The sequence below is a fragment of the Bos indicus x Bos taurus genome, chromosome 2 (genome assembly GCF_003369695.1).
Source record: "Bos indicus x Bos taurus breed Angus x Brahman F1 hybrid chromosome 2, Bos_hybrid_MaternalHap_v2.0, whole genome shotgun sequence".
NCBI lineage: Eukaryota > Metazoa > Chordata > Mammalia > Artiodactyla > Bovidae > Bos > Bos indicus x Bos taurus.
Window position 1 is genome coordinate 113,553,372 of NC_040077.1, and position 15,326 is coordinate 113,568,697.

The 15,326-nt window shown below is 39.9% G+C and overlaps 1 protein-coding gene across 1 annotated transcript in view; it reads left to right on the plus strand.

The window, feature by feature from the left end:
- NYAP2 (neuronal tyrosine-phosphorylated phosphoinositide-3-kinase adaptor 2) overlaps positions 1–15,326 on the plus strand; it is a 271,888-nt gene that overhangs the window by 129,395 nt on the left and 127,167 nt on the right. The window contains 1 exon segment of the mRNA XM_027514895.1: positions 8,402–8,750. Coding sequence (XP_027370696.1) covers positions 8,402–8,750 — 349 coding nt within the window.

The following is a 15,326-nucleotide window of genomic DNA, read 5'->3' on the forward strand; positions in this document are numbered from 1 at the left end:
TAGCATCAGGGTCTTTTCAAATGAGTCAGTTCTTCACATCAGGTGGCCAAAGTATTGGAGTTTCAGCTTTAGCAACAGTCCTTCCAATGAATATTCAGGACTGATTTCCTTTAGGATGGACTGGTTTGATCTCCTGTAGTCCAAGAGACTCTCAAGAGTCTTCTCCAGCACCACAGTTCAAAAAACATCAATTTTTTTGGCACTCAGTGTTCTTTAGAGTCCAACTCTCACATCCATACATGACTACTGGAAAAACCATAGCTTTGACTAGATAGACCTTTGTTGACAAAGTAATGTCTCTGTTTTGCAATATGCTGCCTAGATTGGTCATAACTTTTCTTCCAAGGAGCAAGTGTCTTAATTTCATGGCTTCAGGCACCATCTGCAGTGATTTTGGAGCCCAACTGTGTGGTTCAGTGAGTGTTTTTCCCTTTCTGCCATGAGAACATATCCTAGTGGGGGTTAGTTCCTAGAATGAAGAAGACATGTGGAGTAGAGCCACAGCTCATGCACAGCCAACCCAATGAATACAAGCAAAAAATAAACCTGTGTTGTTAAAAACAACTTAGTTAAAAATGACTAAGAACTGGGGATTATTTGTTACTTCAGGATAACCTAACGAGATCTTACTAATGCATGGCAGCTTGTCTTATCTGTGATATTTTCCCTGGTCTCTGGCAAGTCATCCTTGCCTGATTTCTGATACATGTGTCTCTCTCCCTGTTTCTAACTAACATACATCTGTCATAAATATCTTTAAGTATTGTTCTTAATATTGCTGGGGGTCTCTGGATTGACTACATCAGAGATATCTGGATATAGTTTTTAAGAAATTATTGGCTACAGAATTTGGTTCATTGGCTACAGAGATACTGATTCAACAAATATGATTCAGTAGTTGTCAGTATGGGTCTAAATATTTGCATATCTTAAAAACTACACATAGTCCTCTCATACATTCAGGAGTTAGTTGTATGTTATATTCCATAGCCTTGGACTGCAAGGAGATCCAACCAGTCCACTCTGAAGGAGATCAGCCCTGGGATTTCTTTGGAAGGAATGATGCTAAAGCTGAAACTCCAATACTTTGGCCACCTCATGCGAAGAGGTGACTCATTGGAAAACACTCTGATGCTGGGAGGGATTGGGGGCAAGAGGAGAAGGGGACGACAGAGGATGAGATGGCTGGATGACATCACTGACTCGATGGATGTGAGTCTCAGTGAACTCCGGGAGTTGGTGATGGACAGGGAGGCCTGGTATGCTGCGATTCATGGGGTTGCAAAGAGTCGGACACGACTGAGCGACTGATCTGATCTGATCTGATCTGAATTATCTTTGCTGGTCTCTTGAACCTAAATGTACCATAACTTTTACTGCTCAAATTTAGCCTTGGATAATGGCCTTTCTATCAGACTTATCTTAGCCCCATATCTTCATCCTGCATTTACAGCCTGGTCAAATGAAGTTTCACCTGAGACCTACCATTGTTTAAAGCATACACTGAATTTCTCTTCGGAAAAGTTGTTAGTGTGTATGTGTATTTGTGTGTATGCGTGTGTGTCTCTGCGTGTATACATGACATATACGAACAAAAGAATAGAGAGAGAAAACTGTACTATGCTGAAAAAGGTTTTGAACATTTTGAAATGAAGCAGCAGAGCTAATTATCTGTCTGGGAAAGGTACATATTTAGGTTTTGAGCTATTTAGGTCAAAAGTAACAGAGAAATTGCTGATACAATTACTCCTAGTAACACTCTCATAAATGCCTGTGTGCATTCACACATGCATAAATCCCCTCACGTGGATATGTTCCTGGGAATGACTGTCTAAATAAATCCTCAAAGTACCTTTTGTTCAGTGATATGGCAGTGGAGGTAAGGAAAGGATGCATAGAATGATTGAGGCAAAGTTAGATGAGATCAAATGTTTCGTCTTCCATGAGAAAGATTAAGGTCACAATCATCACAAATCAATGATAAACCTTCCCATTCCATCACACCCTGGTCCACCCTCTACCACTTCTGCCTTAAATTCTTACTGATTTTGCACAAACTGTTCCATTTGAATTTATTCTCACTTATTTTTTGACTGACATTCTAGAAGAAAGCCTAGAATATGAAATGCATGAGGACACTGAATGGATTTAGGAGACTGACCACTATGATGTGAAAACTGCCACCTAATCATTTGCTCGATTTCATTCATGTTTCTAGATATCAACTGCTCCAGACAGTACACTAAAGTTCCTTTATTTTGTTTTGCAAAGACAGTATGTCTAGAGTTTATCAACTCAAAATACTCAGAAAAATGTGAAATAAATATAAAAAACATTTTTGATTAAATAGCAAACTGATCAGAATTAAATGCCAGAATCAGAGTCACATGTACTAGTTGGATCCTTTCTGGCTCTATTCTCAAGGGTCATATAACTGTCATAACTGCTTCACTGAAGATGGAAAAAAGGCTCATTTACCATTATTGTTACTACTGGAATTAAAATGTATGACAAACCTTAGAGTCGCGAAAGATACAATGAAGAGACAACTAAAATTAAAATTAGGACTTCCCTGGTGGTCCAATGGTTAAGACTGTAACTTCCACTGCGAGGGACAGGAGCTTGATTCCTGGTGAGAGAAATAAGATTCTGCATACCACATGGCATAGCCAGGATAAATGAAAAAATAAATGAAATTTAAAGAAATAAATTTTTAAAAGGCATAAATAAACATGTTTGGAAAGGTAGATTCAAGAGGCTTCCAAAATTCATATGCTCAAAGATACTTTTTATACTTCATACATGTCTAAGAAAATTAAATATTTCTAACAGTGCTTCATTTTATTCCCTCTATTGATGAATGACCATAAATGGGAAAAACTCTAGAAAAGCATCTTTTAAAAATTCACATTGACATTCATGTCCTTTCTGTTCATAAAAGAGTTAACATTACTTAATAGCATAGAAAAATGCCTAAGGGTCATTTTCTCTATGATAAGTTGAGCTTCAGACTGAGAGAGATTTCTTATGAATTAAAATTTTTTTTTCAAACATTCCTATGTGAAACTTAAGAAACTTACATTTGGATACCTCTCATACTTTGGATATTTATGAAGTATTTAGAAACTGTTCCAGAATTGGATGAGATTTCAACTTCATCGCTTTATTTTATTCAGTGTGGCTAATTCATTAGTTCAGCTAATTTCAGTTCAGTCACTCAGTCGTGTCTGACTCTTTGCGACCCCATGAACCGCAGCACACCAGGCCTCCCTGTCCATCACAAACTCCCAGAGCCCACCTAAACCCATTTCCATTGAGTCGGTGATGCCATCCAACCATCTCAACCTCTGTTGTCCCCTTCTGCACCTGCCCTCAATCTTTCCCAGCATCAAGGTCTTCTCAAATGAGTCAGCTCTTTGCATCAGGTGGCCGAAGTATTGGAGTTTCAGATACCATATCAGTCCTTCCAATGAACACTCAGGAATGATCTCCTTTAGGATGGACTGGTTGGATCTCCTTGCAGTCCAAGGGACTCTCAAGAGTCTTCTCCAGCACCACATTTCAAAAGCATCAATTCTTCAGCACTCAGCTTTCTTCACAGTCCAACTCTCACATCCATACGTGACTGGAAAAACCATAGCCTTGACTAGACGGACCTTCGTTGACAAAATAATGTCTCTGCTTTTTAATATGCTGCCTAGGTTGGTCATAACCTTCCCTCCAAGGAGTAAGCGTCTTTTAATTTCATGGCTTCAATCACCATCTGCAGTGATTTTGGAGCCCCCCAAAATAAAGTCAGCCACTGTTTCCACTGTTTCCCCATCTATTTCCCATGAAGTGATGGGACCAGATGCCATGATCGTCATTGTCTGAATGTTGAGTTTTAAGCCAATGTTTTCACTCTCCTCTTTCACTTTCATCAAGAAGCTCTTTAGTTCTTCTTCACTTTCTGCCATAAGAGTGGTGTTATCTGCATATCTGAGGTTATTGATATTTCTCCTGGCAATCTTGATTCCAGCTTGTGCTTCATCCAGCCCAGCATTTCTCATGATGTACTCTGCATATAATTTAAATAAGCAGGGTAACAATATACAGCCTTGACGAATTCCTTTTCTTATTTGGAACCAGTCTGTTGTTCCATGTCCAGTTCGAACTGTTGCTTCCTGACCTTCATACAGGTTTCTCAAGAGTCAGGTCAGGTGGTCTGGTATTCCCATCTCTTTCGGAATTTTCCACAGTTTATAGTGATCCACACAGTCGAAGGCTTTGGCATAGTCAATAAAGCAGAAATAGATGTTTTTCTGGAATTCTCTTGCTTTTTCCATGATCCAGCGAATGTTGGCAATTTGATCTCTGGTTCCTCTGCCTTTTCTAAAACCAGCTTGAACATCTGGAAGTTCATGGTTCATGTATTGCTGAAGCCTAGCTTGGAGAATTCTGAGCATTACTTTACTAGCGTGTGAGATGAGTGCAATTGTGCAGTAGTTTGAGCATTCTTTGGCATTGCCTTTCATTGGGTTTGGAATGAAAACTGACCTTTTCCAGTCTGGTGGCCACTGCTGAGTTTTCCAAATTTGCTGGCAGATTGAGTGAAGCACTTTCACAGCATCATCTTTTAGGATTTTAAATAGCTCAACTGGAATTCCATCACCTCCACTAGCTTTGTTCATAGTGATACTTCCTAAGGCCCACTTGACTTCACATTCCAGGATGTCTGGCTCTAGGTGAGTGATCACATCATCATGATTATCTGGGTCGTGAAGATCTTTTTTGTACAGTCCTCTGTGTACTCCTGCCACCTCTTCTTAATATCTACTGCTTCTGTTAGGTCCATACCATTTCTGTCCTTTATCGAGCCCATCTTTGCATGAAAATTTCCCTTGGTATCTCTAATTTTCTTGAAGAGATCTCTAGTCTTTCCTATTCTATTGTTTTCCTCTATTTCTCATTGATCACTGAGAAAGGCTTTCTTATCTCTCCTTGCTATTCTTTGGAACTCTGCATTCAAATGGGTTTATTTCCTTTTCTCCTTTGCTTTTTGCTTCCCTTCTTTCACAGCTATTTGTAAGGCCTCCCCAGACAGCCATTTAGTTTTTTTGCACTTCTTTTCCATGGAGATGGTCTTGATCCCTGTCTCCTGTATAATGTCACAAACCAGATCTAGTCCCTTAAATCTATTTCTCACTTCCACTGTATAATCATAAGGGATTTTATTTAGTTCATACATGAATGGTCTAGTGGTTTTCCCCACTTTCTTCAATTTAAGTCTGAATTTGGCAATAAGGAGTTCATGATCGGAGCCACAGTTAGCTCCCAGTCTTCTTTTTGCTGACTGTATAGACAGTCTTCATCTTTGGCTGCAAAGAATATGATCAGTGATTTCAGTGTTGACCATCTGGTGATGTCCACGTGTAGAGTCTTCTCTTGTGTTGTTGGAAGAGGGTGTTTGCTATGACCAGTGTGTTCTCTTGGCAAAACTCTGTTAGCCTTTGCCCTGCTTCATTCTGTATACCAAGGCGACATTTGCCTGTTACTCCAGGTATCTCTTGACTTCCTCCTTTTTTGTATTCTAGTCCCTTATAATGAAAAAGACACGTTTTTTTGGTGTTAGTTCTAAAAGGTCTTGTACGTCTTCATAGAACCATTCAACTTCAGCTTCTTTAGCATTACTGGTCGGGGCGTAGACTTGAATTACAGTGATATTCAATGGTTTGCCTTGGAAACGAACAGAGATCATTCTTTCATTTTTGAGATTGCACACAAGTACTGCATTCAGACTCTTTTGTTGACTGTGATGGCTACTCCATTTCTTCTAATGGATTCTTGCTCATAGTAGTAGATATAATGGTCATCTGAGTTAAATTCACCCATTTCAATCCATCTTAATTCACTGATTCCTAGAATGTCGACGTTCACTCTTGGCATCTCCTGTTTGACCACTTCCAATTTGCCTTCATTCATGGACCTAACATTCCAGGTTCCTATGCAATATTGCTCTTTACAGCATCAGATCTTGCTTCTATCACCAGTGACACCCACAACTGGGTGTTGTTTTTGCTTTGGCTCCATCCCTTCATTCTTTCTGGAGTTATTTCTCCACTGATCTCCAGTAGACTTTTGGGCATCTACCGACCTGGGGAGTTCATCTTTCAGTGTCCTATCTTTTTGCCTTTTCATACTGTTTATGGGGTTCTCAAGCCAAGAATACTGAAGTGGTTTGCCATTCCCTTCTCCAGTGGACCACATTCTATCAGACCTCTCCACCATGACCAGGCCATCTTGGGTGGCCCCACATGGCCTGGCTTATTTTCATTGAGTTAGACAAGCTGTGGTCCATGTGATCAGATTGGCTAGTTGTCTGTGATTGTGGTTTTAGTCTGTCTGCCCTCTGATGCCCTCTCTCAGTGCTTACTGTCTTACTTGGATTTCTCTTACCTTGGATGTGGGGTATCTCTTCATGGCTGCTCCAGCAAAACGCAGCTGCTGCTCCTTACCTTGGACTTGGGATAGCTCCTCTTGGCTGCCGCCCCTGAGCAGCTGGGGTAGCTCCTCCCAGCTGCTCCTGGCTGCTCTACTAATTTATTAGTAGAAATAAGTTACTAGTGTAACCAAAGGATTCTGGAAACTGAAGAGAGATTGACCATTATTTTACTGATTTAAGCAAGTATTTCCCCACCCTTTCTTTCTTTCTTCCTTCTTTTCCTCCTTCCTTCCTTCGCTTCTTCACCCATTCCTGTCTCTCTCCCCCCTTGTATCCCTAACAGAACCCCCTTTGTGGTTGCTGTTTGTTTTGTTTTTCCCTTTATGCTAACTAGGTAAAAGTAGGGATGAGCTTGTGAAGTAGAAAAGAAGTTCAGTTGCTGCCCTCTCAACCTCAGTCATGTGTCAGTCAACAACATATATGTACTAGTATATATAAGTGAAGTGAGTGAAAATCGCTCAGTTGTGCCCAACTCTTTGCAACCCCATGGACTGCAGCCTGCCAGGCTCTACTGTCCATGGAATTCTCCAAGCAAGAATATTGGAGTGGGTTGGCATTTCCTTCTCCAAGTATATATAAAATAGATAACTAATAAGGACCTATTGTACAGCACAGGGAACTCAACTCAATACTCTATAATGGCCTTATGGGAAATGAATCTTAAAAAAGAATGGATATATGTTTATGCATAACTGATTAACTTTGCTGCACATCTAAAACCAGCATAACATTTTAAATCGACTATACCCCAAGAAAATTTTTCTGAAAAAGTAGTCTGCGAGTCATTGTCACAGATTCTTGTTTCCTTTTTAAGCCACTGGCAAGATCTCAGTTCAGTTGCTCAGTCGTATCCGACTCTTTGCGACCCCATGGACTGTAGTATGCCAAGCCTCTCTGTCCATCACCAACTCCTGACTTTACCCAAACTCATGTCCGTTGAGTCGGTGATGCCATCCAACCATCTCATCCTCTGTTGTCCCCTTCTCCTGCCCTCAGTCTTTCCTAGCATCAGGGTCTTTTCCCATGAGTTAGCTCTTCGCATCAGGTGGCCAAAGTACTGGAGTTTTAGCTTCAACATCAGTCCTTCCAATGAACACCCAGGACTGATCTCCTTTAGGATGGAATGGTTGGATCTCCTTGCAGTCCAAGGGACTCTCAAGAGACTTCTCCAACACCACAGTTCAAAAACATCAGTTCTTCTGTGCTCAGCTTTCTTTATAGTCCAAGTCTCACATCCATACATGACTACTGGAAAAACCATAGCCTTGACTAGATGGACCTTTGTTGGCAAAGTAATGTCTCTGTTTTTTAATATGCTGTCTAGGTGTTCTTTGGAAAGACTGATGCTAAAACTGAAACTCCAATACTCTGGCCACCTCATGAGAAGTGTTGACTCATTGGAAAAGACTCTGATGCTGGGAGGGATTGGGGGCAGGAGGAAAAGGGGACGACAGAGGATGAGATGGCTGGATGACATCATTGATTTGATGGACATGAGTCTGAGTAAACTCCAGGAGTTGGTGATGGACAGGGAGGCCTGGCATGCTGCAATTCATGGGGTCGCAAAGAGTCAGACAGGACTGAACGACTGAACTGAACTGAAGTGTCTAACAAGATTTACCTGAAAGTAAAGAAAGACAATTGAAGATGAAATGTTCTATGTGGTACTTTGGGGCTTTTTTTTTTTGGATTCCAATTTTTGAGTATCTGAATACCAGTATAGCAGAATTTCTGATAACGGTTAAATCATGCTTTAACATCATATTGAATGCCAAAGTATAGAATATATTCACATTGTTGGAAATGTTTCTTCACCAGTCTCAAGCTAAAATGTGAACTGTCATCAGTTATAGATACACCTGTGCCCATGACCTTGCCCATCCTGGCTCACCTGGCACTGGTTTCCTCTTTCTCTTACAGCATAGGTGGAGAAGTGGGGCGAGGCCACGAAGGAACTTACGTGGGCAAACACTTCCGCATGGGATTCATGACAATGCCTGCGCCCCAGGACCGGCTGCCCCACCCTTGCTCCAGTGGCTTCTCCGTCAGGTCGCAGTCGCTGCATTCGGTCGGGGGCACAGACGACGACAGCAGCTGTGGCTCCCGGAGACAACCACCCCCCAAGCCCAAGCGGGACCCCAGTACCAAGCTGAGCACGTCATCTGAGACGGTCAACAGTACGGCGGCCAGTAAGAGCGGGAAAGGCCCTGAACGGACTGAAGGTAAAACCAGCCAGGCCCATTTCACCTAGAAAGAGGCTTCACACCAAGTGTCCAGGCCCGTATATCCACCAGCATTTGCCTGGGTCACATGATCTTGTCTCCTCCACCTTAAGTCTTAGAAAAGAAGAATCCAGGGGCAATGGCTGTTCATTGCAGTGTTGCCAAATGACACCTCCCACAATATATTTAATTTATATCACCTGAAAAGGATGTGTTTTCTAGCCCCCTTTAAGGGGCTTTGAATCATTAGGAAATTATTTTGCCTAGAAGTATATCTAAAATCTATATTTTCTTGCTTTTATTCCTATTACTTGTATAATTATAGAAGTACTATGAGATTCCCAGGTGGTGCTAGTGGTAAAGAACTCACCTGCCATTGCAGGGGAGGTGAGAGGCAGGTTGGATCCCTGGGTAGGGAAGATCCCCTGGAGGAGGGAATGGCAACTCACTCCAGTATTCTTGCCTGGAGAATCCATCCCCTGGACAGAGGAGCCTGGCAGACTGCAGTCCATAGGGTTGTAAAAGTGTGGGACATGACTGAGCAACTTAGCACAATTGGACACATCATGAAATCATAATGGGGGGCTTTGTAATGCCAGAAAATATAAAAAAGAAAAATCGTAATCATCTTTAGAAATAATCATTTCTTAATCATTTTGGTGCACTTCCAGTAGATTTGAATTTATGCATGTATGTGTGTACATTTGTAGCCTCTACTTCAATCCCTGTTTTCTGTTTTTACCATATCTACATTTTTTTCTCAGCCATGAAGTACATAAATCAAATATATCTTAGTCTCTTTATTGGTCTATAATTATAAATTAGGTCAGATTAACCCCAGATCTCACTGGTACTTTAGTCTTGCTTGAATAAATCAGTTTCAGCTTTCCTGAAATTTCCCCGAGAGTCCCTTGCAGGGCGAGTAGTCCCAAGTGAGTTTTGATACAGGTGCATTCAGATCGTTGTGTGAGTTGTGGAAGATGCTTCAGGGCATCCAGTGCTGACAGGACTGCCTTGAGAGCATGTTTCCTCCAGGTCCCGTGGTCTTTCTCTTAACCTGCCTGTCCCTGACATTCTTCCCCAGTGGCTCACGTGAGCACCTGGTATTCCAAGTTTTCCAGTAGCATGCAACAAAGAGTGGACACCAGCTGGTCCTTTCCTTAACTGAGTAGGTTTCTTTGTCACTTAGGCTCCCCCGTCCTTCACAAAAGCTCCCTCATCTTGTGGTCTAATCCTCCTATAGAAATGTAAACCTAGCCTACGGTATGGTTACCCACGAAGCATATTCCATCTCTTCTAACATTTTCATCTCTCTTTTCACCTGTATCAGTGTCCAACGGCATATTTAGCCAAAAAGCAAAAGCTTCAGAGAATATTGAAGAATACAAATAAATGCCTGGAGATTGAGCTAATCCATACTTTCTTCAGGGAAAATCTCCACTTAGGCTCAGTTTCTTCTACTTCATATACAGTCAGAAATACATCACAATTGTGGGTATGTGTGTGAGATTATATGTGTGAATAATATGCATTTGTGCATATTTAGAAAGTTGAAATCCTGATGCATAGTTTTGTGCTTTATATTTTCACTTGTTTTCTTGTGGTTATTTTCCATGGCATTCAGTTTGTTGGGAAACGCCAGTTTTAAGGAAGGGCATGTACATCATGGTAATTTGTGCAATTGTTATCTCTTTGATGAAGTCTTAGTTGGGCTTCCCTGGTGGCTCAGATGGTAAAGAATCTGCCTGCAATGCAGGAGACCCGGGTTCAATCCCTGGGTCAGGAAGATCCCCTGGAGAAGGGAATGGCAACCCACTCCAGTATTCTTGCCTGAAGAATTCCATGGACATAGGAGCCTGTCAGGCTACAGCCCATGGGGCCTCAGAGTCAGACACGACTGAGTGGCTAATACTCAACACACCAGATTGGTTCCAGACTGTTCTGCTGTAATCAATCACACTGCAATGAAGGGGTGTGTGTGTGTGTGAGGGGGTGTCTATTTGTTTGTGTAACTCTTTTGTTCCTCTACCTTGAAACAGATTTGAATTCTGAGTCTTTTTTTCTCATGATTCAAGGTCATCAGTATGTCCTTCAACTTGTAACACACTGATGTTTTAGAGATAGTGTTTAATTTACTTGTTAATAAACTAAAAGGCTCTAGAGATCTGCGTTTTGTAAATTTTAAATATTGCTCCTAAGTTTTCCCTGATATGGATACATGGTGCCTTTTGTTTCTCTTTATAATCTATGAAGTTATTTCCAGAAGTCACCTTACTGGCAGAAAACTACATAATCAATTACATTGCATTGTTTTCAAAAGCAGATTATGATTTAGAACAATGGTCTCTGAATGATGGGGGCCTGAATGTAATCTAAAATGATTCAAGAATAAAGGGGGATAAAAAAACCATTGGAAGGGGAAGTGAAAAGGAATCAGACTAGGTGAGCAGCCAGTAAAAGGGTGTGTTATCAGGTGAGGTAACAGTGCTGGAAATACCCATGGAAGCAGTGTAACATACACATCTCAAAATAGTCCCCTCCCTGGGGAGGGGAGCTTGGGGTCTTCAGAGTGGTCATGTGGAAAATTATGATTGCCCCACAGAAGAAATATTTGAGTGGTGATTCAATTGTCTTAAAGACAGAACTGATTGCCATTCATTTGAGATGCTTCAGGTAGCTAAATCCTGAGATAGAGAAACTCATAAGTCTCTCATATCCCTTCACCATATCAAGATTTAAGGCTCTAAATAGCTCATTATCAAAGAGAAGACAGGAAGTCTGTTATCTTTATTACTTCTGAGGCAGAAGAGAAGACAGTGAGTAAATTAAAGCAGTAGCAAAAGCTTATCTCAGACTTGGAAAACTACCTTATGGTCCGTAAGGCTTATTAAACACTAAGTTCAAGTTCAACATCTCTCCTCGAAAGGACTTCTAGGGTGGTTAAAGAGCCTTCAGCTGTAGTGCCTCTTTGAGGATGGTCAATGGACCAGAAGGACTATTAAGATTCAGTGCAGAAATGGTCAACTTTTATAGAAGAGTGATTTTTCAATGCAAATTTCAGCTTCTCTTTGGAGCACTTAATCAAAAGGCAACTGCAGAACTGGATATATTCAAATCTCTTTTACCAAGGTATGACTTCAATAACAGGAGAGACAGAGCTCAGTTCAAAGATGAGAGAAAAATCTTGAGTCCAAATGCATGTATTCATATGTGTGTACTCAAAGTGAAAATTATGTAACTATGTAGATTGTTCTTTTATGAATCCTCAACTCTTTATAATTGTGAGTTAACTGGACTTCATTATGGAGCATATGTTTTCTTTACAATTTTTCTAGCTTTCAGAATTATAACAAAGATGAAGAGTGACTTTTATAAATCTTAGTTTGTCTTTTCTTTTTACATTAAATGTCAGCAAAGTCAAAATATTGATTCTGGGGCATTAGAATGATTTCCATGGTAACCAGCTTCTATTTAAGTCAGGGATTATGACTTCCCTGAGGATGAAAGTAAAAAGGAAATGGCCTTGTAGCAAAACAGCTTTCAGAGTAGGAAAGAAATAGTTTAATGATGAACACAAACAAAAAAATCACATACCAGGAAAAGTATAATTTAGCTTTTAAAAATTATAATTGTGTCATACTGAAAATATATATTTGCAATTCTATTTTAAGATCTTTCATAATGATACATTTCAAAATGTATACAGTAGAGAAGATAAATTGACCATAAATATGCAATAGATATTTTAATTGCTCTTTCTATTGCTTCAGTGTAATACCTGCTGAGTTTGAGGAAAGATTAGACGAAGCAAAAGGAGCTAACTAGAAAGGATGAGAGACCTGACAACTACATCTGTAGGATGCAGGAAAGAGCAGTAATTGTGCAAACTCACATTCTCCATTCCCATTGCTCAGGTCAACACGTATTTCATTTCTTAATAGAGTCATTCGCAGAGATGCTCTGTGGTGCAGGCAAAAGAGACTGTGCTTAGAATCTATAAGCAAACATTGACTTTGAGACAGTGATCTAATGAGACTGTTTCTTCACCTTTAAAATGATGATGAGGCACTGAAAACTAATCATACCCTGCCCCTCTCACAGCCTTATGACCATACAGTTGGCTAATGCCCACAACTGTGCATGGTAAAAAGAAAATGCTATGCAAACGTAAGTTCATATGATTTTAAATGTGTACTTACACTTATTAACTGAACTGAACTGAATTGACTTCTTAATGGGCCAGTATAACATGAAATTTTGGTTTCATGTGCACGCATGCTAAGTTTCTTCAGGGGTATCTGACTCTTTCCAACCTTGTGAACTGTAGCCTGCCAGGCTTCTCTGTCCTTGGGATTCTTCAGGCAAGAGTACTGGAGTAGGTTGCCATTCCCTTCTGCAGAAGATCTTCCCATAGCACATATATTAAAAATAAATAGGAGAAATACAGAGGTTGGTTCCCTCTTTGCCCACTTTCTGAAGAGATTTTATTATCAATGGGTGTTGAATTTTATCAAAAACTTCTTTCACATCTGTTGAGATGATCATATGGTTTTTATTTTTCAGTTTGTTACTGTGCTGTCTCTCACTGATTTGCAGATATTGAAGAATCCTTGTATTCCTTGGATAAGTCCCACTTGATTGCATTGTATGATACTTTTAATGTTTTGTTGGATTCAGTTTGCTAGTATTTTCTAGAGAATTTTGCATCTACGTTCATCAGTGATCAAAATGTTAGTCACTCAGTCATGTCCAACTCTTTTTGACCCCATGGATTATAGCCTGCCAGGCTCCTCTGTCCATGGAGTTCTCCAGGCAAGAATACTGGAGTGGGTTGCCATTCTCTTCTCCCGGGGATCTTCCTGATCCAGGGCTTGAACCCCCATCTCCTGCATTGCACACAAACTCTTTACCATCTGAGCCACTAGGGAAGCCCTCATCTTGGTCTGTAATTTTCTTTTTTGTGATATCTTCTTCTGGTTTTGACATCAAGGTGATAGTGTCCTCGCAGAATGACCTTGGAAGTGTTCCTTCTTCTGCAGTTTTTTTGGGGAAAATTTTAGAAAGATAGGTGTTAAGTCTTCTCTAAATGTTTGAGAGAATTCACCTGTAAAGCCATCTGGACCTGGACTTTTGTTAGCTGGAAGTTTTTAAATCACTGTTTCAATTTCAGTACCTGTTATTGGTCTGTTCATATTTTCTATTTCTTCCTGTTTCAATCTTGGAAGGTTGTACCTTTCTAAGAATTTGTCCATCTTTTCATTTTTATTGACATATAGTTTACAAACAGAAACAGACTTAAAGACATCAGAAACAAACTATGGTTAATGATGGGGAAATGTATGTGGGGGAGGGATAACATGAGTTTGGGATGAACATATACACACTACTATATGTATGGTGAATAACCAACAAGGACCTCTATATAGCACAGGGAACTCTACTCAATATTCTCTGATAACTTACATGAGAAAAGAATCCAAAAAAGAGTGAATATATGTATGTGCATCACTGAATCACTTTACTGTACACCTGAAATTAACACAACATTGTAAATCAACTACACTCCAGTAAAATCAAATAAATTAATAAATATGTAAGACAGGAAAGGAAAAGCCATACACACATATCTTATATGTTAGGCTTAAAATTTTTACACAATGACCCAAATAAACAGAGAAATATTTTCTGGTTGTATAAACTCTTCATAATAGCATGACATTAATATGTTTAGTGTAATGAAGAAAACATATTTTTATTAAATCAAGTATTTCTATACTTTAGACTCCATTAAAAAACTTAAGTATTCTTTTTTTGAAGTATAATTAAGGTATACCATTATGTTAGTTGGTGCTTCCCAGATGGACCTAGTGGAAAAGAATCAGACTGCCAATGCAGGCGATGTTAAGAGACATGGGTTCGATCCCTGGGTCAGGAAGATCCTTTGGAGGAGGGCATGGCCACCTATTCCAGTATTCTTACTGGAAAATTCCATGGACAGAGGAGCCTGGTGGCCTACAGTCCATAAGGTCGCAAAGAATCAGATACAACTGAAGCAACTGAGCATGCACGCATTATGTTAGTTTTGGCTGTACAACATATTGATTGAATATTTGGATATGTTGCATAATGATCACCACGATAAATCTAGTTAGCATCCATCACCATACATATTACCTACTTTTTGGTGACAAGAACTTTTAGAATTTATTCTCTTAGCAGCTTTTAAGTATGCAATACAGTATTATTAACTGTAGTCACTATGCTGTACATTCCATCCCCAGGACTTACTGGAAGTCTGTTCTTCTTAACCCTCTTCACCATTTCTCACACACCTTCAAAACTAAATGTTCTTAACTTTCTTTTGTTTTAAATTCTTCTTTCAAGTAATTGTCAACACTTAGTTTATTATATTGCTTCATGATTATCTTCAGAAGACAATGAATTAGGATGGTTCTCCTGGTTTCTGATATTACCTTCTAGATATATTTGTTAGAGTCATGTCTATGAATCAGAATTTGGAATACATGCAGAAACATTTGGAATCACAATGTGTCCTCAAAAACTTGAACTGTGAGGTTGAGCCAGAACCAAAGGAAGACTAAATTCATTATAGGGTCACTGCC